Consider the following 25219-nt stretch of genomic DNA (forward strand, 5'->3'; position numbering starts at 1 on the left):
TGACTGATACTATAATACTATGATACTATTTCATTCATATAAACTCCCCATGTTAGAATACTGAGAAGAGAAAATTGTTGCAGGGAAAGGTCAGGACAAAAGGCAAAGTTTGTTTTGCCTGTTTTAGGACTCACAGCCTTAGGCAGCAATGACCAAAGTGTCTTTGGCAAAGCAACCAAGTCAAAAATATTCTTTTCAATTATTCAAGAGTACAGCAAGTTCAGCATAAAATAGAAAGCTTTGTCACACTTCTGCTAATAACAAAGGTGGCTTTTCCTGGTGCATCTGGTTCACATACTATGAAAGAGGCTTGACATAGGAAATGGACTTACATTTGTTCCATTTCAGTGGGTTTGGACACAATTCAAATTTAAGATGCCTTGGTTTTACACAATGTTCCAGCTTGTGAATCCTCACAAATGAGAGAATAACCTCCTCTGAGCTGAGGAAGATCATCACCAATTTTCTGAGCTTCGAACACAGGTCGCTTTTTGTTGAAATGAAATGAACAGCAGAAAGTTTAGCAACACAAACATTTCCTTCAGCAACACTGTGCTGCCGTGGGGGCAGTGTGTGGCCTCTGAGGACACAGGTAGCCTCAAGACTGGCCAGAGCTGACCCTCCACAGCCAGCTAAATCCAGAGCAGGCTCAAAAAGCTCTGCAGTCCCACCACGAGGCACTGCAAACCACAAGAGCCATCATGCCAACTGTGTTTCACACTGCTTTAGTTTACCAGACTGCAGTGACACTGCCACTCATGTTGCTGTTTTCCTCATTATTCTAATAAATCTCAGCTAAAAATTCAGCTGCTTGGGCACAGGGAATCCCAGTCTCCCTCCCTGGCTGCCTGCAAGAAGCCAGCTACAAAAGCAGGAGTACTGCCCTTAGTTTACAAGGACATAGTAAAAATATCCTACTAAATTCAAAGAATTGCCTCTTTACCCCCTCCTGTTTTCTTACCCTTGGAAAACATGAACTAGGGAGCCTTGGCAAGAGAACAGTTCCTCCACATCTTGCTCAGTGGCACTAAAAGCATCCCCAAGCATTTCACAAGCACACAGCTTAGGTCTTTGGTCCCTGAATCCATGGAGTTAAAGCACTCAAGAGCTGGACCCGAGGTTACAAAAGCCCAAGTGTAAACATCACACAAGAGCCTGACCTGCTTGTGAGGCTGCTCTCCTGCTCCCAAGGCTCTTTCCATACCACAGGGCTTGCTGCAAGGTATCACAGCCTCCCTGTGCCTCCCTGCCTGCCCATTGGGTCTTGCAGCAGGAACAGCCCCAGCACACAGCCCTGGTAATGGGCCCTATGCCAGAAAGATGCTGCACACCCACCAGCACGCTGCTGGATGCTACAGCCACATGGCTCTTACACCTCCTCCCTTTGTGAATACAGAGTTCATGGGGAAAAAAAGGATTCAGTAACAGAGCTTCAACACTTCCAAAAAATCATGGATGATGTGCTTCCAGTAATACAAAGGCAGATCTACAGAGCAGAAGTCTTGGCTTAGATTGAAGGTGTATTTAGAATCATAGAATCAATAAGGTTGGAAAAGACCTCAGTGATCATCAGGTCCAACCTGTGACCCAACAACTCATGACTACTAAACCATGGCACCAAGTGCCACATCCAATCCCTTTTTGAACACCTCCAGAGCCAGGGACTCCACCACCTCCCTCAGCAGAACATTCCAATGGCTAACAACTCTTTCTGGGAAGAACTTTCTCCTCACCTCCAGCCTAAACTTCCCCTGGCACAGCCTGAGACTGTGTCCTCTTGTTCTGGTGCTGGGTGCCTAGGAGAAGAGACCAACCCCCACCTGGCTACAACCTCCCTTCAGGGAGTTGGAGAGAGCAAGAAGGTCTCCCCTGAGTCTCCTCTTCTCCAGGCTAAGCAACCCCAGCTCCCTCAGCCTCTCCTCACAGGGCTGTGCTCCAGACCCCTCCCCAGCTTTGTTGCCCTTCTCTGGACACCTTCAAGTCTCTCAATGTCCTTCTTAAATTGAGGAGCCCAGAATTAGATACAGGACTCAAGGTGTGGCCTAAGCAGTGCTGAGCACAGGGCACAAGGACTTCCCTGCTCCTGCTGGCCACACTGTTCCTGATGCAGGCCACGATGCCATTGGCCTTCTTGGCCACCTGGGCACACTGCTGGCTCCTCTTCAGCTGCTGTCAATCAGCACCCCCAGGTCCCTTTCCATTTGGCTGCTCTCAGCCACTCTGACCCCAGCCTGTAGCACTGCATGGGGTTCTTGTGACCAAAGTGCAGCACCCAGCACTTGGACTTGTTGAATGCCATCCTGTTGGACTCTGCCCATCTGTCCAGCCTGTCAAGGTCCCTCTGGAGGACTCTTCTACCCTATAACAGATCAACACCTGCTCCCAACTTGGTGTCATCTGCAAATTTACTGAGGATGGACTCAATCAATCCCCTCATCCAGATCATCAATAAAGATGTTGAACAGGATGGGGCCCTGAATAAAAAAACACACAACCCCAAACCTTCAGAAAAAGCTGGAAGATGTGTCCTTGTTTAGTAATTTGTAATACAATAAAGTCCCTTGATTGGACAGTCTCATATTACTCGAGCTAGAGCTTCATTTATCTCCAAGCAGCCTCAGTGAAAATTCATTTTTTGCTTAACTCCTGTCAGTAAGATGCTTAGAAACTTTTAAAGGCAGCAATTGATTACATCACACATTTGAAATATGGTTCACTTCCCCAAACAGCACCTTTAATAATCATTTAAGTTTTCAATTAGAGTGGGGTGCCAACATTAAAAGGAAAAAAAAAAAAGGTAATCCTGGGAGACAATAACTGCTCTGTGCACAGCAATTTATTTTTTCCCTGTTATTCTCATGATATCTAACTGATTAACATAATGAGGTTAGCCCAAAAGCCACTGTCTTTAATCTCTTCTATTTCCACACACACACACACACACACACACCCCAGGCTGGAATTTGCTAGGAGCTTGCTACACTGGCTGGAGTGGGCAAGTGGTGTGCACAGGGACACTTCCCCCCCCCCCCCCCCCCCAGCATCACCAGGTCTGGTGACAGGGTGGTGACATCTCTCTGGCAACTCTGTTTCACAGCTGCAGGAAGGGGAGGCAAAAGACCAAGTGAGATGCAGCAGGGCAGATCACAAGCAGTGGCAGGGTTTGCATTACAAATAAAAACATGCCAACACTGCTCATTTTCTTCCAAGCCTGATCACCTGCAACACAACAGCCATGGCAGGTGAAAGCAGAGGAGGTAGAGGAACTCTGCTTCTGCTGCATCCCAGGTGCAATCAGCTCACACCAGCAGCTTCAGAGAAACAAGGAAGATGGTTATATCCCACCATTGACTCCTGTTTCTAGATGTTTCTTCCACACTCTGCCTTGTCTGTACAAGCTCTACCATCTAAAAGTAACACTATCCTGGTAACTACACTGGTCACAGATATTAACACCCACATTTGAGCCCTGGTTAAGAGACAGTCCCCATGGCCAGACAGGCAGTATTTTCACCAGAGTGGGCAAACAAAAGATTGCAACCAGGCTTTAAGCATATGTTTTTCTGCATCTATGAATGGGGATTGTCTGTGCCTATACTGGAGCCTGAAGACACTCCTGGTAGCAGGAGATTCTGAGCTGGGTATCCAGTGCAGTAGCATAAAGACAGGATCAAAATAGTAGTAGGTTACTAGACAGCTATGCCAATACCAAGTGTAAGATACAGGCATTTTCTACTTCAGCCTCAACAGACAATACCTGGATAGACTTTCTGCTCCCTTGGAGCAAAGATGCACATTGTCAGGAGAGAGGCATGGCAAAACCAAGACCCTTTTCTTCCAATTTCATCAGCCCTGCAAGTGCAGCTCTCCACAGGGAAGCCATTTTGAGTCCATGGGATCTCCCAGTATGTATTTTTAACCTCTCTAGCAGGGATAACATCCTTAGTAATCAATTTGATTCATGATTACTATTTCAAACACAGGCTCATTCCCAGCTGAAAAAAGCAGACTTTACATGGCTATATACACAGAACAATAACACTGCCAGATGGTATAATACTGAACAGAATTAATTTCACACATGATGTTTTCAAGGTGTTAAAATATGTCACAGCTTCTGCTAATAAAACATCTTCCTCTTCCCTCCTCCTTGCAAGAAACCACTAGGCTCCCACCAGCCCGTATTTCACATTATATGTGTTTTCAATTCTGATAAGGGCAGCTGATTGCTTGCAAACCTAATTACAGTCAAATGAAAGTCTTTCAGAACCATCATTAGCAATTAGGAGCCGCTGGATTTGCAGTGTATCATTTAGAGAGGTATAATTCAATAGCTTATTGAAAAATTGCAGGTGAAACTGGTGATTATAAAGGGGGAGGGGAGGTGGGGGGGGGGAGGGGAACGCCTGTGACACGTCACTGCAGGCAAATCCTCAGTGAAGTGGCAGCTCCTAGGAGCGGCTGATCAATGAATGCAGGTGTTTGCCTGCGTGCCAGGAGCTGAAAGCGCTGCCTGCACCCTGCCCTCCTGCTTAGGTTTGTGAATGGCTGTGGATTTCACATCATCTGCTTGCTTTTCCCTGCGTTTGCAAGGAATCCAAAGAGCCTATTCAGGAACTTCATTAAACCTGGGAGGGAGGATGTGCGGCGCAGGACAACAGGCACGCGAAGCAGCGCATCATTTTTCAGTCCTTTCTGTGGAGAACAACAATCTCTTCTGTGCCCATGGAGCTCAATTATATATTATCAGGGCCCAGAAGTTGTTTGGATGCTATTGAGCAGCTGGGTGCCTTCAGAGATGACGCACTGGATACGGTGGCTGCGGGTTAAGTGCAGCTGGAGATTTCTGTGGCCTCTGATCAGAGGCAAACAGTGGTGGGGAAATCACAAAATGCTCGTAATTCAAGCACTGTTTGTCACCAGCAGTGGTTTCTGAGGGGGGGGGGGGGGGCAGCTGAATGGCAGCCCAGTTTTTTGACACATGATCCCTCATACATACAGAAACCCACACGCCCTGCATGTCTGCAAAATGCAGCATGGCTCTCTTTTGAGGATGAAATTACCAATTGGCCAGCACAAAGCACTCAGCATTTGAACAATATGATGATAGACTAGATAACACTGAGCCAGACATTAGCAGGACACTGATGATGTTAATTCACAGAGTGGGCCCCCCCGCTCCTCTTCAGGCATCCCCCTCCCTGCACACACCCTCAGGTAACATTTACTTCCCAAAAACCCACGCTGTCCAGCCTGGAGCTATGCAAAGCCTCTCCACTTCACCCCTTCCCCACAGATGTGTTACTCCTTTTCCATCCTCCAGAAGTTTCTAAAAGCCCTTATCTAGCTACCTCCATCATGTGAGCATCTTCTTCCACTATATTACTACACATACTCACGCTGCAATGTGACCTCAAAGCACGGTAACATGTACACGGCCCTTTCTGTACTCTCAGTGTTGCAATATTTCTATAGCTTTATCTCTAGCTTTATGGTTTATTTTTCAAATTAAATACTGTTAATAAGGTGGATTGGTAAATAAATCTAAGTAAACAATGTCCTTTCATGACATGACACCAACACAGAGCAGACAAGCCACATTTGCTTTGGGTGACCTCAGATTTTTGCCAACACTGGCACATAATCAAGCCATGCCACGTAGGTTACAAAGCAAGCAGCAAATCTGGTGGTTGTGCTGGGGTTTTGAAACTAACAATACAACACAAATCAATCTTTCTTTACAAACAGAAAGGAAAGTAACATCATGTCAGTTTCCACAAAGACATGGTGCTATGGCTGCTGCCCTGATGACTAGCTGGTACCACTCCTAAGGTGTGGAACTTTGTCCAACACTCCAAGTCAGCAGCAGCATTTTCTTTACTTTCAGCCATATACACCCAGACCTCCACCAGTGCAGACCTAGCCCAAAGACACCCAGCACAGCCTGCAAACCCCTCTACTGTCCTGTGTGAGCTATTTTTCTGGCCCATTTTCTTCTTGGCATTCAGCAATTTCATAAGCACTGACATCCACTGGCTGCCCATCTAGGAGTCCCAAATCACAGCGGCTGTGTAAAAAGACTCAAGCCTGCTTCATTCATCATGGTGCAGCCATGCTGTATGCAGTATTTTCAAGGTGTCTGACCTCACACTGCACAAATTTACACACAATTTATCCCTTGCTGCTGCACAGCACAGAGTTACAAGTTGGGGGTCAAAGAAATTGATCCATTTGCTGTGGTTGCGTGCAATCCCTGTAGCTGCTACTGCACTCCCAAAGCCCACCCACAATTTCATTTTCAATTAACAGCTCTTGGAACAGCAGTAATGAAAGCAGTTGCTAAAGAGCACTCAGATGTCATTGAGAGACTGCAAACCCAAACTGTAAATAGCACATTGTAAATCGCTTGTCACCACAGTCAGCTCTCGCTGGAATCGCACTGCCGGTGACAATCAAACCCATCTGCTCGGCTCCCCGACCAATGTCACCACAAACCATGAAGCTAACACCCACCTCCTGCTCTGCTCTCATTACCTGTCATGTATAGGCTTGTCTAAGAGCAGGCAACAGCCATTCCCAACTGTAAATGTGATTAAATGCTGATCTCACAGTGGTTGTGTCATCCTCTGTGCCATAGGTTTGCTGTACTGAAGCACACAAGCACCTCTGCACCAGAGGACAAGCGTGGCACAGCTAAATCTCCAAGAAGCCACAATGAAATGGGACAACAGTGGATATCCAGACCAGCCATGAAAAGCCTCAGCAGTCTCAGATATAAGATGTATGGATTCAGGGCGAGGCTGCCAAGGGAACTGTGGTCTTAATTCTGAGAAGGAAAAGCTTCAGTACTTCCCTCTCCTTTACTTGATTCATGTAATAGACTGTGAGGTTAAAGCCAATAGTTTACAAAGCTTGCAGCTGATGACTGCCAGAATCACCAGTGTACTTTTTCTTGCTGTTCTTCCAGTTTCCCCCCTTATCTCATTATAATATACCTCCTAATTCATCATTCCATTACGAGCTTTCTTCTCTCTATCCAGCGTGTGCCACTTACGACCAGTTTGTCTCTTTCCTTGCACTGAGACATATCTAGGCTTAAGATTTGATATTCTGCAAGTGTCTTGGCAATCAGCCAGTTAAGGTAGGGCCCAGCACCAGTTTGCTACCTTGTATATGGAAGCCAGCTAAGATACCACTTGCCCAGCACAGACTCCTGTTTCAGGAAAACACACAGAGACAATCCCTTTCTGCAAGATGTAGGAATCTCCCAGCAGGTAAAGAAAACAACAAAGGAAATGGTAGAGGCAGAAAAAACAGCGTCATCTTCTCTCTCCAAAACACACATTATCACTTAGGTTGGAAAGGACCTTGAGGATCATCGAGTCCAACCTATCAACACAGACCCCATGACTAGACCATGGCACCAAGTGCCACGTCCAATCTCCCCTTGAACGCCTCCAGGGTCGATGACTCAATCACCTCCCTGGGCAACCCGTTCCAATGCCGAATGACTCGCTCTGTGAAGAACTTCCTCCTCACCTCGAGTCTAAACCTCCCCTGGCGCAGCTGGAGACTGTGTCCTCTTGTTCTGGTGCTGGTTGCCTGGGAGAAGAGGCCAACCCCTTCCTGGCTACAACCACCCTTCAGGTAGTTGTAGAGGGCAATGAGGTCACCCCTGAGCCTCCTCTTCTCCAGGCTAAACAATCCCAGCTCCCTCAGCCTCTCCTCATAGGGCTTGTGTTCAAGGCCTCTCCCCAGCCTTGTTGCCCTTCTCTGGACACCTTCAAGTGTTTTGATGTCCTTCTTAAACTGAGGGGCACAGAACTGGACACAGTACTCAAGGTGTGGCCTAACCAAAGCAGAGTACAGGGGCACTATGACCTCCCTGCTCCTGCTGGCCACACTATTCCTAATGCAGCCCAGGATGCTATTGGCCCTCCTGGCCACCTGGGCACCCTGTTGGCTCATATTCAGGTGGCTGTCGATCAGCACCCCCAGGTCCCTCTCTGTTTGGGAGCTCTCCAGCCACTCCAACCCCAGCCTATAGCTCTGCATGGGATTGCCATAGCCAAAGTGCAGCACTCGGCACTTGGACTTGTTGAATGCCATCCCATTGGACTCTGCCCATCTGTCCAGTCAGTCGAGGTCCCTCTGCAGAGCCCTTCTACCCTCTAACTGACTAACATCTGCCCCTAACTTTGTGTCATCTGCAAACTTGCTGATGACTGACTCTACCCCTTCATCCAGATCATCAACGAATATGTTGAAGAGGACACATCCACTGAATAAAGAGAAACAATCCTTCCCCTCTCACTATCAAAACACTCTCAACGCTCCTGCAAGGGGAGCTCGTTGTTTCCTAGCGCGCCCTGCTCGGCTCCAACCTTGAGGAGTAAAAACTCATTAAGAGCTATTTACAAAACGCTGCCAACCTCTTTGCACCCTTTACTAATTTAAACAAAAAAAAAAAAAAATATATAAATGTTCACTTGAAGATTTCCAAATGATTTTTTATTGTGGTTTTTTTTTCATTTCCACAGAAAACACATAACCCCCCCCCACACACCATCCCCAATTAACGGAAAGGAAATTAAACTGAAAGCGCCGGAGAAACCTTCTGATGAGCCTCGTGTTTGCTTAACGCCAGCTAAGATTTCCTTCAGGCATTTCATAAGTGCATTTATAAAAGCTCACAAAAAGCAGAGTTCAAAAGTCTTCTCGCTAGTAAAAGATGAGCCTTAATTAACCCACAGTTTCACATTTTCTGGATTTCAATAAACCTTGTAGGCATTTCAGCAGAGCTGGATAAATACCTGCATGAATACTGCAAGGATTTTCGCTCAAAACTAATTAGCAGGCCTTCCAATAGCTGCCTTCAACTAAATCTGTTTGACAGGGGAGCTTCATACTGTAAATCCTGCACGGGAGAGTTACTTCCAGCAGATAACAGATTTCACTGAAAGGTGTATCAGACAGGACTGTTAACTACTGGTAAAACAATGAACAACATCTCCAGGCATAAAATATTTCCCAACAGAGGCAGACTGCAGCCAAGGTCTTACATCAGCACAGCAACGCGACTGACAGCATCAAGATTGTATCCTGCCAATTCAACATTCACATGTGACAATTCAGGATTCCTCTTGAGACAATAGGGCCAAGATACATTGTTCAGGTACAAAATACCCAGCCCTAATGGCTCAATTACAGATAGTCCTTTGAGGAGCAGGGAAGCAGGACTCGATCCTTATGGGTCCCTCCCAACTTAAGATATTGTGTGACCCTATAGCAAGGATACCATATACATCCAGAAGCATACCAAACTCTAACTGCCTTTGGATGCCTCTACTTTGCCAAGAATAAAACACAGGGTCCCCAGTTCTTAGTTTGTTGTTAGCTGAGAAGACTGACAAGCAACTTTACTCCCCACCAAGAACCAAGGAATTCAGTGGCATAGAGCTAGGTGAAGATACAAACCCATGGTGCACAGCCAAGAGTTCCTCCAGGAAGGAAAGTGATATATGATCAAACACCCCTCAGAATTCAGCATTCTCCTTCTTTTGTCTTCCTCTTGAAAGAAGACAGGGAAAACACTTACCAGAAATCCCATGTACAAAGGTTGTGAGCATGTCTTTTCAAATAAGCTTTACAGTCTTTTCCATGATGTCTTTTTTCCACGTTTAAGCGCCAAAGCTACTTGGATTTGTCATCACCTAAACTGCTCATGAGACCAAAATGTTCTTATCTAAGGAGCCATACCCCTACCAATTGTATTAAATTTATACCGAGCAAGATATTTTATATCCTCTCAGCCTTATCCCTCAGGAATTAAGCAGAGTACTCAGATTTATCAGCTAAAAGAAAAACCATTTTCCATGACATTTGTCAACTCAATAACTTCCAAGCCAATTCCTAAAAACACAACCTCACAAATAACCTCCATTAGCTCCGAGACTGATTCCTCCCCAGCACAAGTAGTGGACAGAACAGGCTTCACCTGACAGCAGTTATGTTGGGGGAATCAACCAAAACAAGAAGTCAGCTTTCATTAAGGGCAATTCCTCCTGCACACAGCAGACACATTTACCATTTGACATACTAAAAAGGAAGAGAGTAAAGACCACTAGTGAACACAGAAAGCAGTTGAGGAAACACAGAAACCTCCAATATCTACTTATAACATAACAATTGCATCAGCTGTCCTGAGGAGTTTCCCTATGCCCCTTTGAAAGGCAAAGGAAAATGCAATCAGAAGCACCACCTCTAACAGGTGTGGTAGCAGAGCAGACATTTTACAACTTGTTTGCTGTGCTATGCACATTCTTATTTCTGTATACAACATAGGCTTAAAATAATCACAAAACCATTTTTTACCAGCTTCTGTAACTCTGAAGAATCAAAATTGAGTACAAGTCAATATAATTGTCATCCTCAACATTCCTCCTCTCTTCCAGAGCTCACAGAATGAGCAGCAGGGAATTTGCACTGTTTTCTCAAAGCTTCTCTGCAAAGCAACGTTTGGGTTGCACCAAACAAAGATGAAGACTCAACCCTCTCCATTGGCCACACAAATGTCGGGTAAAAAGACATTAATATCAAATTTAGCTCAAAGCTGACCTCTTTACTGTTACTTCAGAGTCTAGTTTCACAGACAAGGAGCCAAATGACCACACAAGCACATGCTACACTTAAAGCTCAGCTCTGAGTTAGTTATTTGTGTATCACACAAACATAACACTGCATGGTCCTGAAGGAGAAATCAAAATATACAGTTTCAAGCTTTCCAGCCCCAGATATTACACACTCACCACAGCTCCTGCAGCAAGGAAACACCACTGTCGGGAAGGCAGAAAGAAAGTTCTAGCTCAAGGGCAGGTTATTAGTAACCCAAAACAGCGCACACAGGTGCCACTAATGTCCTACAAATGAGCTCCTCCCACCACAATCAGTCTCACAGCTTTGTCTTGTTTAACACCTGCCCCTCTTGCAATTACCTCACTTTGCCCTTGATGTTCAAAGCGAATCTTATGCTTCTGTGTTCAAAGTCAAAAGACAAGAAAACATACAGTACAAAATTGGTCTAACAATGTAACAGAGAGACCACATTTGTTTGTCCCAACATTCTCACAACCAGTCTGAAAAAGGTCTTCCAACCTTTACACATTCATTAATCAACTCAGCTCGGTCATCAATGCACCACTTGCTTTACCACTCAGCTAATCTCCTCCAGTACCAGAACACAGTACTAAGCGGCACCCGAGAGCCCAAGAATAGCACAGCTATGGAGGGGTTAAAATAAGCGTGCCCACAAAGTGAGAAACCTGCTTTTACAGACCATGTGCCAGCAGCCAAAGGCTTCCCTCCCCACAGCAGATAACTGTCTCCCACCTGTCTGAGGCCCTTCGGTATTTTCTTCCGCTTCCCAAGGTGCTGACAGAGATTGCGATCGTTTTCTCGGTCGGAGCTGTACTGGTGGTGGTGAAGTCTGTTCTTTTTAGGAAGGTATGACAGCCCATTGGTAAGTGCTTCCCGTTTCTTCTTGGCTAGAGGATTCTGTCGCTTCTCCATACGTTCCTGAGGTTTCAGAGCTATGTCCTTCTGCAGAGGGAAAAGGAAGAGAAGAAAAATGCAGTGGTTAAGATACGGCTGCAGTTTGGTTGACCGCTTCAAGCAGCAATTCTAGGCGACCAGCAAAAAACAGAATAGAATTAACCAGGTTGGAAAAGACCTCTGAGATCATTGAGTCCAACCTATCATCCAACACCATTTAATCAACTACACCTTGGCACCAAGTGCCCCATCCAGTCCCAAGGCATTCTCAAGGCAATCCTACAGTCACCAAAAAAGGAAAAAGCAGACTTCACTAGTGTCCACTTAATCAAAGGATAGGCAAATGCAAGATAAAATCTGCAAGATGGAGTGCCCAGAAGCAGAGAGATGCTCCTTTAGATCTCATCCCATCAAGCACACCCTTCTCCAAAACATCCCATGCACAAGTGAGCGTACACTTAGCATGCACCACGGGTTAGAATGTTTAAAGTAGCTATTCTGTTTGATTTAAACAAAGCCTGGCTTTTCACAGTTGCTTTTCTTATGCCTTGTATTTGACAACCCAAGGCAAAAGCTGACCTAAATCCAATTATAGCCAAGGAATCCCAGCTTCAGTAGATCTTTCCCTCCAGCCTGACCTAAGGAGAAGATTTCCAAATCTCTGACTGGGTGGGGGAGCACACACCAAAAAGCTTGCATCCAAAAACTTTGTTGCTGGTCTTTCTGTAAACCCCAGAATCAGTGTTTGTCTGTGAAAAACACTCAAGTCTTGTAACACAAACACAGGTGTTGGTGCTTAACTGACAGCTTCAGCTGTTTTCTTACTGATACCCTGCAAAACATGGAATTCATGGGTTTGTTTCAAAGAAATGTTCCTTAAAAAACACCAAAACACCAACAAACCCATTTTCCAATACCACAGAATTAAAAGGCAGAGGAAAAGGAATCTGGAGGATAATTAGGAGAGAAGAATTAGAGTCTACTGGAAGGTGTAAATTACAATGCATATTGTTCACATAATAAATAGTCTGCTAAGCCCCATCTACTCCAAGAACTCCCTAGAAGGGGCATATTCCTTAAACAGTGTCATAATTTAAGTATACTCTATTAACACGCCTGGCTGCTTGAACCAGAACCTCTCCATGCCCTACCATAAAGTAAGGTTTCATCTAAATATGAAAAGGGCAAGTGTCAAAAGGATGGAGCTAGGCTCTTTTCAGTGGTGAAATTTCTTTCTTCTGAGGGTGCATGACCAGGCTGCCCAGAGAGCTTGTGGATTCTCCTCTGGAGAGATTATAAACCTGACTGGATATTGTGATCTTGGGCAGCCTGCCGTAGGTGACCCTACTTTAGCAGGAGGGTTGGACTAGGTGATCTCCAGAGATCCCTTCCAAACCTCACCACACTCAGATTCTGTAATTCATGCTGTTTATTGTCACTTGCTATTATAACTGACAGCAGGGAAGAAACTGGCTATTGGTCCCTGTGTCACATAAAGATTCAGGTTCAGAAGAACATAATTCAAATTATGCCATCTTTTAATGCAAAAAACCTCCCATGCCTAAAGGCAAAAATCAGTTTGGCTTAATTAAAGAATGCTCCCTAAATACCTATCTAAAACACAAGAGCTTCACAAAATTCATAACTTAAACCACTGAGAAGATTAATTAAACTGAAGACAGTTGATATTTGGTAAAAGGGCAATTTTGCAGGCAATAAAGAAGGGAGTACAGTACAGAAGCTATAAGACACTTCTTAAACCTTTTGTTCAGCTAAGACACTGTAGGGAAATACCCAAAGCTTTTCTTCACACACTGTGAGTCATATGAGAAATGTTAGCAGCCTTAATCCAAGCTCAGGAAAAAAAGTCTGGAGAATTCTGAGCTATAAAGCAGGAGCACTACTTGAAGAATGTCATGTCTCTCTTCTCTGGTTCCTCCAGCTACTAGAACAGAAGTCAGTAGTAGCACTGATCTTCATAAGAGGCTTTGAGATCTACTTGTGAAAGCACTGTACAGAAGCTGAGAGATCCCCATGGAGAAAGCCCAAGGAAATATAAAGGAAGAGAATCACTTTTCCAAGCACACCTTCTGTCTCCTTTCCCAGGAAGGTTTTAGGTTTAGATACATGTCATAAATGATGCACAAAGGCAAATTCTCAGGCGTCATAGACTGCAGTAACAGTTTCACCAATGCTCTTCATGAATAGCTTCATAAAGAGGAACCACAGCAACCAAAAAAACACACTGATGTCCTGGATAACTAACAGAGAGCACCTCACACAGGCTGGGACTGAGGAGTGGGGGAATGGCTATCAAACTTTGCAAAACAAACTGGAAAACTACCACTGCCATTCTCACAGAGCAAATTGCACAAGGAAAAAAATAAAGCACCAGAATTGCAGCTTCTTCAACGGCAGCCAAGGAGCTTTTCTATCACGGAACAGAGTTGTGCCTTAAGATAACCATCACTGTGCTGCTAATACCAAACAACTACATTTTTCACATCAGCATAAAAACCAGCCAATTCTTTCTGAGTAGTGCATTAAAGCAGCACAGAATTTCTGTTAAAACTCAGAGCTCGTATCTGTAGATAGAGATGCTGTTAAGAGGACTCACTCTACATGTGAAAGGTTGAAGGAGTGAAGAGAAAGAAACTTTCTTGAAAAGAAAAAGAAAAAAAAAGAGAATCCTCCTAATGACTAAATAGCTTTAGTGGGACTGTTGTTTTTTTTTTTGCTCCCCATCTCTGAGTGATCTAAATGAAACAGTGGCAGGCTTCCAGAAGCTTATAAAATGTCTAATGGGGCTAGCACTGCCATCAAGAAATTACTAGTGGCCATTAGCTTTAAAGAGGGTGTAAAATGGGTCACAGTTTGCCGATCACTATGGGTGTGTCTGGGGTAACCTCCTCCATAAGAAGCCCATGTTCTAGCCAACTGCAGAAAGGTTCATGAATGGAGAGGCTGAGGGAGCTGGGATTGTTTAGCCTGGAGAAGAGGAGGCTCAGGGGAGACCTTCTTGCTCTCTACAACTACCTGAAGGGAGGTTGTAGCCAGGAGGGGGTTGGTCTCTTCTCCCAGGCAAGCAGCACCAGAACAAGAGGACACAGTCTCAAGCTGTGCCAGGGGAAATTTAGCCTCAAGGTGAGGAGAAAGTTCTTCTCAGAGAGAGTTGTTAGGCATTGGAATGTGCTGCCCAGGAAGGTGGAGTCACCATCCCTGGAAGTGTTCAAGACAGGACTGGACGTGGCACTTGGTGCCATGGTTTAGTAGTCATGAGGTGTTGGGTGACAGGTTGGACTTGATGATTTTTGAGGTCTTTTCCAACCTTATTGATTCTATGAACTGGTGGATACACATAAAGGAAGTTTAGCTCATGTCAGAACTGGGATGAAAGAATTTTCAGGTTACACCAAACTCACAAAGCCTTCTACAAACTCTATGAAAACCTTCCAAGAGAAGAGGAAACAACCTGCAGAAATCTCAAAAAATAAGGTGCTTCTCCTGCTCACAACCAAAAAGGAAAGGCAGCTCCATAAGTGCATCACTTGCCCTTCTACCAATTGTGAGAGGGGGCCTTAAATCCAGTTTGGGGGGCGGGCTTGCTGTGAAATGTGGACGTAAAGATTGGTGTTTGGACAACCACATTCCTCCAGAGCAGTGTCTGCTTTTCACCAGCTGACACCACTGCTGTGGGTCAAATCCTTCTTTTATTGAACCTCCCATTCCTTTCCACTGATATATTTGTTTATTTAAGGTCAAATCACATAGGTATACAAAAGTATGTTTAATTTTTTCATCTGCAGGCTGGAGTGCAACAGGATGTGTTAAAAGAATAAAAGCTTAGACACAGGTGGAGAGGATGCATTAAAGTTGGCTTGGAGAGAGATCCCACAGGGTGTTGATTGTCACATCTGAAGGTGCAGACTGCCTGGGATCATCCTGGACAGCCTGTTGGAAGTGCAGCTCATGAGGCTGTAGAGGACACACAGATTCTTCCCTCCTGGAAGGCGCTGTGTTGGGTGGAGGCAGCGCTTGGCTGGGAACCGTGGCCCTGCATAAATCACTTCTCCACTTTTGCCCTTTCTCCCTCATCCCATTTTTATCTTTCTGTTGTTTAGATAGGACAATAGCTGTACCATGCCGTGTGCTAGTACATTAGCCAGCACAATCTTAATTACAGACTTCAGGCATCATCATGATTAGAGTAATAAGCTGTAATTACTCTAAGGTGACAGGACTGCACAGACCTTATCTACATAGATAAGGAGATGTAGTAATATTTCATGTCGAGACGCATTTTTCAGCAGCTACCCATGGAGTTGATTCAAACTAAGTAGCAGACTCTGTGAACAACACATTCAGACTTTAATGGAGGTTTTTCTCCTCTCCTGCCAGCATACAAGCCCACACATTATTAAATAAATCCTACAAACATATTAGGCATGGCTTAAAACCATCTTATTCAGAGATATCTTTCATCAGTAAAGTGCCTAAAGTGTATCAGGAAGGTGACTTAAATGTATAAATATGTAATTACATGCAATTCAGTACAAAAGTGCATTAATATTTATGAGTGTACTGTATAATCTTAAAAAATTTCCATTTGTTTTATTTCTATTGGGCACATTAATCAAGCTGATACCACTGTACGTGCCCCAGCGGAGAAGAGCTGCCCAAGCTGAACAGACTCCTGCCGTGACGCCGGCGAGCAGGAGGGCTGCTGAAGGCTGATGGGGTGGCACTGCAATCATCTCAGCCCCAATTAGTATTAACAATTTCAATCCAAGCCCTGCATTTGGTGAGGGGAGGAGAAGCAGCCACCATGGCTACATCAGGCATTCTCTCTCGAGGTAGGAGGCTTGAAGGACACGCTGCATTCTCATTGAGCATTAAGCTTTCAGGGAGCTGCGCCTGATTTATTTCAGGAGAGTCCATCTTCTTGCTATGTAAAAGACAGCTCATTAATTTTAAATCAGATCCTCAGTGGAAGCTGAGAAGTGCTTCACACTGCTTTATGGGGTACATGCTTCACCCCCACGAATCTCACACAAGAGCCGGTCCCTCACTGCTGCCCTTTCTTCCTGCCCTTACCCTCCAGCCACCTTCCCTCTGGCAATGACTTAGAAATTACACATCAACAGCAGGACCTCTGTTCCACCCCTTAGCAGAGGATTTTTCTGTGGGAGCACTTGAAGAAGAGCAATGTTGTAGATGCACTGTGTAGCAAACACACTGCAGGTACTTATCTGAATGAAAATTTAAGGCACTGTGCAGGGGTTTCAAGTCTTGCTCTTTCAAACCATCCTTGTGGATTCTCATTGTGATTCCAGTGCTGCAAGAACTTAGTTTCTGAATTCACACCCAACATGACCCCAGTAAAGTGCAGCTTTTAAGAACTTATTATGAAGCACAAAAGTAGATTACAGTGCTGGGCTAGTAAAAACAAATAACAACTGCATCACTCTACAACTATCTACCAATTATTCGCTCCTCTGGTTCTTGATAAAGTCCACAACAGCTTTATATCATTGCTCAATAATTTATCCTTCACTCCAACAATAAATCACAATAAGACACCTTTGACTCCCTCCCTTGCCTCATTAAATAGTCATGAAATGTCAATGCAATGCTCCACTTAAAGCACAAACAGTTAGAAAAGCAAGCTCAAATCTACCAGCTTGCCCCTGCCCACTTCTCAGACATCCAAGCATCCTTGTCAAACAGAACTGTAGGAAAGGCACTTCTGGAGCCTTTTGTCTATTTTCAAGGTAAGAGCAATTCACATTTGATAGGAACACTGGTGCAGAACGAAGAAGCCAATTAAGGGAGGGGGAAAAGAAATACATTTTCACTAGCTACAAAAGTTGATTTGAAATTCTTCCCAAGCTATGGACACAACCATAAGACAGACTCAGCACCTCAGCCCTGGCTGTCAGCTGCAGAAGTGTTTCATTTGCCAGGGCTGTGACGTGAGGAGAAGCAAGAAGCAGCCAAAGAGCTTCTGATGAAAAAACCTCGCAGACAGAAACACTGACAAAACCACCAACCTCCATATTCACTGGGAAAATGGGTACAGAAGGTTAGCTTGCAAGAAATTAAGACGCCTGGAGAGTACAGCCGGGAGAAATACTGCAGCTTCGTTAGCATCAGGCAGTGGGGATCCAGTAGAGCAACACACACAACCAGCTGCACAAACTCCCCTCAGAATCAGGGATTGTTTAGCCTGGAGAAGAGGAGGCTCAGGGGTGACCTCATTGCCCTCTACAACTACCTGAAGGGTGGTTGTAGCCAGGAAGGGGTTGGTCTCTTCTCCCAGGCAACCAGCACCAGAACAAGAGGACACAGTCTCAAGCTGTGCCAGGGGAGGTTTAGACTCGAGGTGAGGAGGAAGTTCTCCACCGAGCGAGTCATTCGTCATTGGAACGGGTTGCCCAGGGAGGTGGTGGAGTCATCGACCCTGGAGGCGTTCAAGGGGAGATTGGACGTGGCACTTGGTGCCATGGTCTAGTCATGGGGTCTGTGTTGATAGGTTGGACTCGATGATCCTCGAGGTCCTTTCCAACCTAAGTGATACTGTGATACTGTGAAATGGTGCCAGTCTGAGGGTACCAAATTAGCCATCACATCTTGACAGTCTCCATCAACTTGTATTGTGTTTTCTGTTCTATTTGGTAAGACTATTTATAGCTGATGGATGAAAAAGCCATAAAACTTCAATAGCTCTCTCTCCCCACCCCCGACACGTTTCATAATTTGTTACTTTAGTTCTGGCAGTAACAAGCAGGTGTAAAGGTCTGAAAACCATGCATAAGTGCCTGCAATCTTGCAAAAATCAGAAAATAAGACAAGATGTTTGTAACAGTCATTCATTTCCCTCCAGGTAAGATAGTTAAACGCTGTGTATTCTTCTGAATGCACAATTAGTTCCTCAAAAGCATTTATCTAGGGGGGGGAAAATTGCAAACACTCTTAAAACAACAGCAGGGAGAAAGGCAAGCAGGTGTAAAGTGCAATGAAGAAGATGAAAGGCTCCTCAAAGCATAGAAATTATGGTGTTTTAGGACATGAGCGACTGGTGAAGAGAGCCAAGATGTTAACTACAGTGGGTGCAGTAGCCTGTCCACTAATCCTAGCAATTTCTTCAAGTTGCAAGCCCTCTGCAGAAAGGTTTCATCTTGTTTTGTTGGCTTTGTTTTCATGAAATTACAATCCACTGCCTCCCGCATCTGTCTGGAATCTGAAAACAAAGTGGTTCAGTGTTGTGCAAAAAGGGTTGTGCAACAGACTGAAGATGAAATGCCGTACCAGTCTGCAGGACGCTATGTGGTGATTACAGATGAAGGCAAAACAATAGAAAAGCAAGTTGCTGTCTGCTTGAGATATGTTTTATAAAAGCACTGCTGTAGCAAAGAGATTGCTTTGATTTTTCATCCCAAAATCATTTGTTAACAATATCATCGATAAACAGAAGGCTCCTTTTCAGGGGCCGCTGATTTAAATTACACAGGCACACAAAAACCCCTGCATTAAAGCAACATTATTGAGGTTAGGAAGTCAAGGAGTTGGAAGTTATGAAAGACCAGGATTAAGGCTGCAGCCACCACCTTAATTCAGCCCTCTTACGCCTCTGTGTCATGATACAATCTTTAATTACACAATCGTGTGCTCCCACTTCCCTGAGCAGAATGGAAAGTATTCAGCTAATGAGCAGCCACCCAAGATTTTGTTTGCTCCCCTTTGTCCAACATGTGTTTCTAAAACTTGTTTACTTACACTCCATTCACACCCTCCTCTGAACACCCAATTATTAATTTCCTCAAGGGCTTTTTCTATACAGCTCCTCACTGCAGAATCAGATGCTGCACAAATATCCATGGCCTATTTTCAGCTCTTTAGCTAGATGAAGGTATTTCACTGTTCCCCATTTCATAGGTGGCAACAACAGTCCTGACATGTTCAGGTCAAAAACGTCTGCTAATTTTAAGCACCCATTAAAAAGCACCTAAGATCTGATTTTTCAGAGGACTGAGCTCTACAGAGCACTTTATCTAATGAAGCACATCCTTCATTGATTTCAGCAGCTCCCGGCAGTGCTGAGCACTCCTGCAGATCAGGCTTTAGTAAGCACCACATCTATAAGGACACAGATAATGACCATTTCTAAAATATGTAGTGAGATGGCCTCCCTCAATGCTGCATACTAAATACAGCATGGAGACAGAGGAAAACTGCATTCTAATTACAATCAAGTCACACCAGCAAGAGGAAGCCCTCCTGCAATTCTCTCCCTCACTGTGCACCTTCCAGTTTTGTAGAAGCCAGGCAAGTGACATAAGAAGAGCCTCTGATTCTAGAGTAGGTTAAATCTTTATTAGAATAAACCTTTATTAGAATAAACCAAACCAGGTTGGAAGAGACCTTCAAGATCATCGTGTCCAACCCATCAACCAATCCAACCCACCCAAACAGCTAACCCATGGCACCAAGCACCCCATCAAGTCTCCTCCTGAACACCTCCAATGACGGCGACTCCACCTCCTCCCTGGGCAACCCATTCCATAGCGCAATCACTCTTTCTGTATAGAACTTCTTCCTAACATCCAACCTGAACCTCCCCTGGCGCAGCCTGAGACTGTGTCCTCTTGTTCTGGTGCTGGGTGCCTGGGAGAAGAGACCATCATCTGCCTGTCTACAACCTCCCTTCAGGTAGTTGTAGAGAGTGATAAGGTCACCCCTGAGTCTCCTCTTCTCCAGGCTGAGCAACCCCAGCTCCCTCAGCCTTTCCTCATAGGGCTGTGTTCCAAACCCCTCACCAACTTTGTTGCTCTTCTCTGGACTCGTTCCAGCAAGTCAACATCCTTGCTGTTTGTGTAACTGACTTCAGGATCTTCTAGAAGTAAAATAGGCCTTTAGAGCATTAACAGTGGCATCACAGGTCATAAAAACACAAGGGGAAAATGAATAAACTACAACAAACCTGGAGGAACTTAAATCCATAGCTGCCCGCTACATACACACACATCAGGCAGCTTCTCAGCTTCTACACTGTTTGTTGCTGTAGTGGGATAGCAATGACTCTAGCACAAGTAAATTGGGACTTCCACTAACACACTGGGCCTAAGGAAGTTATCTGTATGTGTTTTACTCAGCAAAATAAATGGTCCTTCCCTGTTATGTTCAACCAACATGCTGTGCCTTTCTTCAGCATGCTGTCTTCACATGCTGACTCTATTTCTCAACAGTTTATGAAAGCTGATACTTCAAACGAGATCTGCATTGCTCCTGTGTGGTCATTCACACAGACTCCACGTTTCTGTGCCTTACCTAAATAACTTTCTCACATTTAATGACACGTGGGTGTGTGTCTCAGGCTCACTCCATTCGATGGGATTTTTAACAAAATCCTTATGCTTGTTCTTATTTGAGACTGCTGACTACGAGCATAAACACAGACTTTTACCTTGACATGCTAAAAAACGTGTTTAAGATGAAATTTTATTCAAGTATTTGAATACAAAGGATTAACACTTACTCCTACACACTGACTTTGACAACAGCAGATTGTAATTACTCAAGATTTCAAAGGCTGAGCTGTTAGCTGCAAAGCAAAATGGACAGTCCTGCACAACAGTTCTCAGAGTCTTTAACTCAGCCTACAGATGCTACACAAAATAAATGCTTAGCTGAAAATCCAAGACTGCAGTGTCAGCTGTTGAGCCAAGGAGGCCCTATGAAATGAAAGGCGTCAAAAATTGATGCCATACCTGAAGATGAGTATCAGAGCAAGTGACTGCCATGAGTTTATTTCAGCTTTTTCAAACAGGCCATGGTATTCTCAGCCTTAGCCTCCCCTCTCCCTTCTCACTTTTGTCAATCATACCACATCACACCATGCCACAGTTGTGGAGAACAGTCACTCAAATTACTGGAGTCCATGCAACCACAGTTAAGAAAAAAAATCTGCTCTTGGTGCTAGTGTGGAGAAAGGGCTGAGCAATGCCATCTTAGATTACAGTTGCAATGAACTGGTTTTCTTGCAGCTGCCTGGATTTACAGAAGACCACGACATAGCTGATGTGCTGAGAGTGATTTAGTCAGAAATCTGTGTACTGCTGCCAAAAGAGATCCTAAAGCTCTCACTCCACCCAGCCTGCAAGTCCTCTCATCTTTATTTCTAGACACTTTTCTAGGTCTTGCACAAGTTGACAGCAAAATCCTTTCATGCAGATTTGACTAACTCATCTTTATTACACCTTTTATTACTGCCTTTTCTGCATCTGTGCTTTCTGAAATGCAGGGCATCTGCATCCCTGCTGGCATCATCTCAGCCACATTCTCTCCAGCTCCTCCATGTACACTCTTGTAAATTTCTCAAATGATCTTCAATAAGTACTTGCTTCATACAACCTTTTTATTTTTCACTTGGTGAGGCACCCAGGGACAGAGGGCTGCCCCTGTCCATGCTGGCTGCCCTTTTCACCCAACACCTCTCTGTGAGCAGTAGCTCCAGAGCACAGCTGGAGTACCCTGAATTCGTGTCCAGAATTCAGGGCACGACTGAGTACTTCTAACACAACAAATGTCTTACCTGTAACAGAACTCCTCCACCCCAGAAATGCTTTACCTAACTTATATCCCCAAGACTGCTCACACAGTATGCAGCCAAGAAAAAAATCTTTTCACACTGGCCCCAGGTTTATTTCACAGTGTTGAGCCTTAAATTAATGTGCAGCATGGCCACATTCTCCCAAAGTGTGTATTTTCCTTGTTTGAACAACGAGGAGAGATTGAAAAGGGGTGTGGGAGAGAAAAAGAGTCCTTAGGGAAGCTCACGTTAAATCTTCATACCAACAAAGAGGGCTTCACTCCTCACACCGCTCAGTTAACAATTATAGATTAGGCAGAGAGGAGCATTATGGCACTCATAAAACAAAGGTGAATTTGAGCTCCTCAGAACAAAGGTGAACTTATTTCATTCCCTGTGCATACCCTACCTGCACATTTCCAGTATGATCCCATATTGGCACAGAGTACTGTTAATGTATATAGTAAAGCCATGCACAGCATCACCCTGAATCCAATGCAGAAATGCATTCAGCTGTGGGCATGGGCTGACACTGGCTACGCTTCACACAGATGCCTGCACCTGAGCTCAAGGGTCAGCTTCATGTCATAGCTGGGCCAAAAAAAATTCCTCCTTGGAAAATGAGATTTTCATGGTGGAGAGAAGCCAACTGAACTGTAATCAGGTACCACAGTGAGTAATATGAAACACAACGAGAGCATTGTCTAAATGAGATAAGGTCAGGCATTGGAAGAGGCTGTCCAGGGTGGTGATGGAGTGGCTGTCCTGGAAGCAGACAAGCAGCACGTGGATGTGGCACTCTTGGACATGGTTTTGTGGTCAAGGTGGTGGTAGGTTGATGGCTGGATTTGATGATCTTGGAGGTCTTTTCCAACCAAAACAATTGTATGTGTGATTCTAAATAACTGAGTAACTCTTCAGCTCTGCACTGCAACTTCTGGATTTCCCTCCCCCTCCTTCAGATAGATGTCTTTTCTTTCCACTTCTTTTATTGCATTTGTTCAGATTTGGAATGGATTTTTTTTTATTATTTCAAGCTTCCAAAAATAAAAATGCTGTGTCTGAAGTTAGACAAGACTTGCATATGCTGACCAAAGCACACATGCTGTCTTAGGACTAAATGCCATTGCTTTCTTAACTTTCAGATGATGTCCTGTTTTAACCTTGTTTATTTTACGTCCAAGAGCATCACTTCTTTATTTTTGCCCAATGTCCTGCCAGCTCTACCAGGAGAGTTCTGCAGTGAAATCTTCTTTTCCTGCAGTGAGGCACTTGGCAGGAAGCTGGCTCTGGGCTCCTTTGCTCTCCACCTACATATGGTGTCCTCTGAATAATTCAAATGGTACTTTTGTTGGCAGGCCACAGACCGAGGCCAAGGAGTTAGTGGGCCAATAAATCTTACATTTAAAGGGTATCCCCCCTCATTGGTAGGGTTAGAATAAATGGATGTGGGCTTAGACAGCTCTCATCCCTGCTATTCCTGCACTAGGGCTAAACAGATGACTTCAGCCTCCAGGCTTTCACACTGGCACCATTCATTAGCACAGCACTCAGCATTCATAAAATATGTATTATGGTTTGTAAATCAAATCAGAAGCACCTCTGTATTCCTTGTCTTGCAGAAAGATGGTACAGCACCAGGAAAGTTTAATGTATTCTAAAGGTCTCAAGATGCTCACTGAAATATCACAGCCACAGAGAGGAACAGAGCTGGGACACCACAGAAGAGGGTAGCCTCAAACTAGACCAGAAAATCTGCTCTCCAGGAGTTGAGACAAAAAAAAAAAACCACGCATAACAAAAAGCCTTGAGACAGCAGAAGTAAAACATCAAACCAATAAAACAAACAAACAAACCCCCAGGAAACTATGCTACTGAAGGAAAGATGGAAATAACCATGGCATTACAAGCAGGCAGAGAAACCAAGACATCCCTCTGCACACGTAAGCAAGCAGGACAACCCCAGGTCTTTGGCCAGACAGTACAGAAACAAGCAAAGAAAGGGAAAGAATGAGAAGTATGCCAGATATGCCAGATGGCAAATGTTCCAAGCTGCAGGTTTTTTAATCAAGCCAACACTCTCCACACAATAATGGGTTACAATTGTTGAGCTTTTCAACACAAAAATCTATTTTTAAACAAGTCTCTTCTGTCTTGTGGGTCAAGAAGTCAAACTACTTAACACACTACATTTTCTGTCTTCTAAGCTCCTACTGTCTCCCATTCCTGTTGATTTTCTTTCTCCTTCTCTGGGAACCACTTAACTCTACCAGTGTTCTTGGCATGCGGCATACAACCTCACAGAAAAGACTGATGGAGGCAGATTTTAAAATTAAAGAGCTGTGATTAGAAAATAAGGAGAGTGAAAAAGGGAGGAAGAGAGCTCAGCTAGGACCAGAGGACTGCACCACTTCATGTGAGCCTTGTAATATTCTTCATTGGGAAAAGGAGCAGAATCTTTGTGCAATTAGAGGGGAAAAAAGAAACAACTGTTCCACTTCCCATTTGCAAAAGAAACCTCCTCCTAGCATTCAGGATATATATAAAAATATAAACACTAAAGAACAAAAGTTTAAGCAATAGAGCAATACATAACCTTTCCATTTGCTGGCTTATTCTTCCCCTAGGAAACAGATACAGTGAAGATAAATTTGATGATCAAAAAACCAGAGGGATTACATTCTTGTACCGTGCTGATTGTTGGCAAATCCCCCTCTCTGCAGTTCAGAAGCACAGCTTAGCATAACAGACAAGATTTATCATTGCCTTGTCCTTTGCACCACTTACAAAGAAGATATAAGTTGCTCCTATCTCAAGAGTCCTCATTCACATACAGAGATGAAATAAATACCAGAATTATTTGGTTGTTCCTTTACAGAGGTATAAGCCACCGTGCCTAATGCAGAGAATCAAACCCACTGGATAACTGCCACACATGCTTTCTGTCTTTATTTCCCCACATCTGCATCACACCCTCCCAACAAAGCCTTTATTTCAGCTTTAGACTAATGGATGCTCCAAAGTCTGTGTGGCATCATCCAGAAAAAAACAAAACCACAACCAACCATTGGGTATGTTCAG

At 44.3% G+C, this 25219-nt stretch overlaps 1 protein-coding gene across 5 annotated transcripts in view; it reads right to left on the reverse strand.

Annotated features, from left to right (window-relative positions):
- AUTS2 (activator of transcription and developmental regulator AUTS2) overlaps positions 1-25219 on the reverse strand; it is an 829433-nt gene that overhangs the window by 585374 nt on the left and 218840 nt on the right. For all 5 annotated transcript variants that reach the window (XM_068154432.1, XM_068154435.1, XM_068154433.1 and 2 more), the window contains exon 2: positions 11389-11598. In XM_068154432.1, the coding sequence (XP_068010533.1) occupies positions 11389-11598 (210 nt within the window). The remainder of the gene's footprint in view (positions 1-11388; positions 11599-25219) is intronic.

This window comes from Melanerpes formicivorus, unplaced genomic scaffold (genome assembly GCF_026170545.1).
Source record: "Melanerpes formicivorus ecotype bairdi unplaced genomic scaffold, bMelFor1.0.p_v2 SCAF_29, whole genome shotgun sequence".
Lineage (NCBI taxonomy): Eukaryota > Metazoa > Chordata > Aves > Piciformes > Picidae > Melanerpes > Melanerpes formicivorus.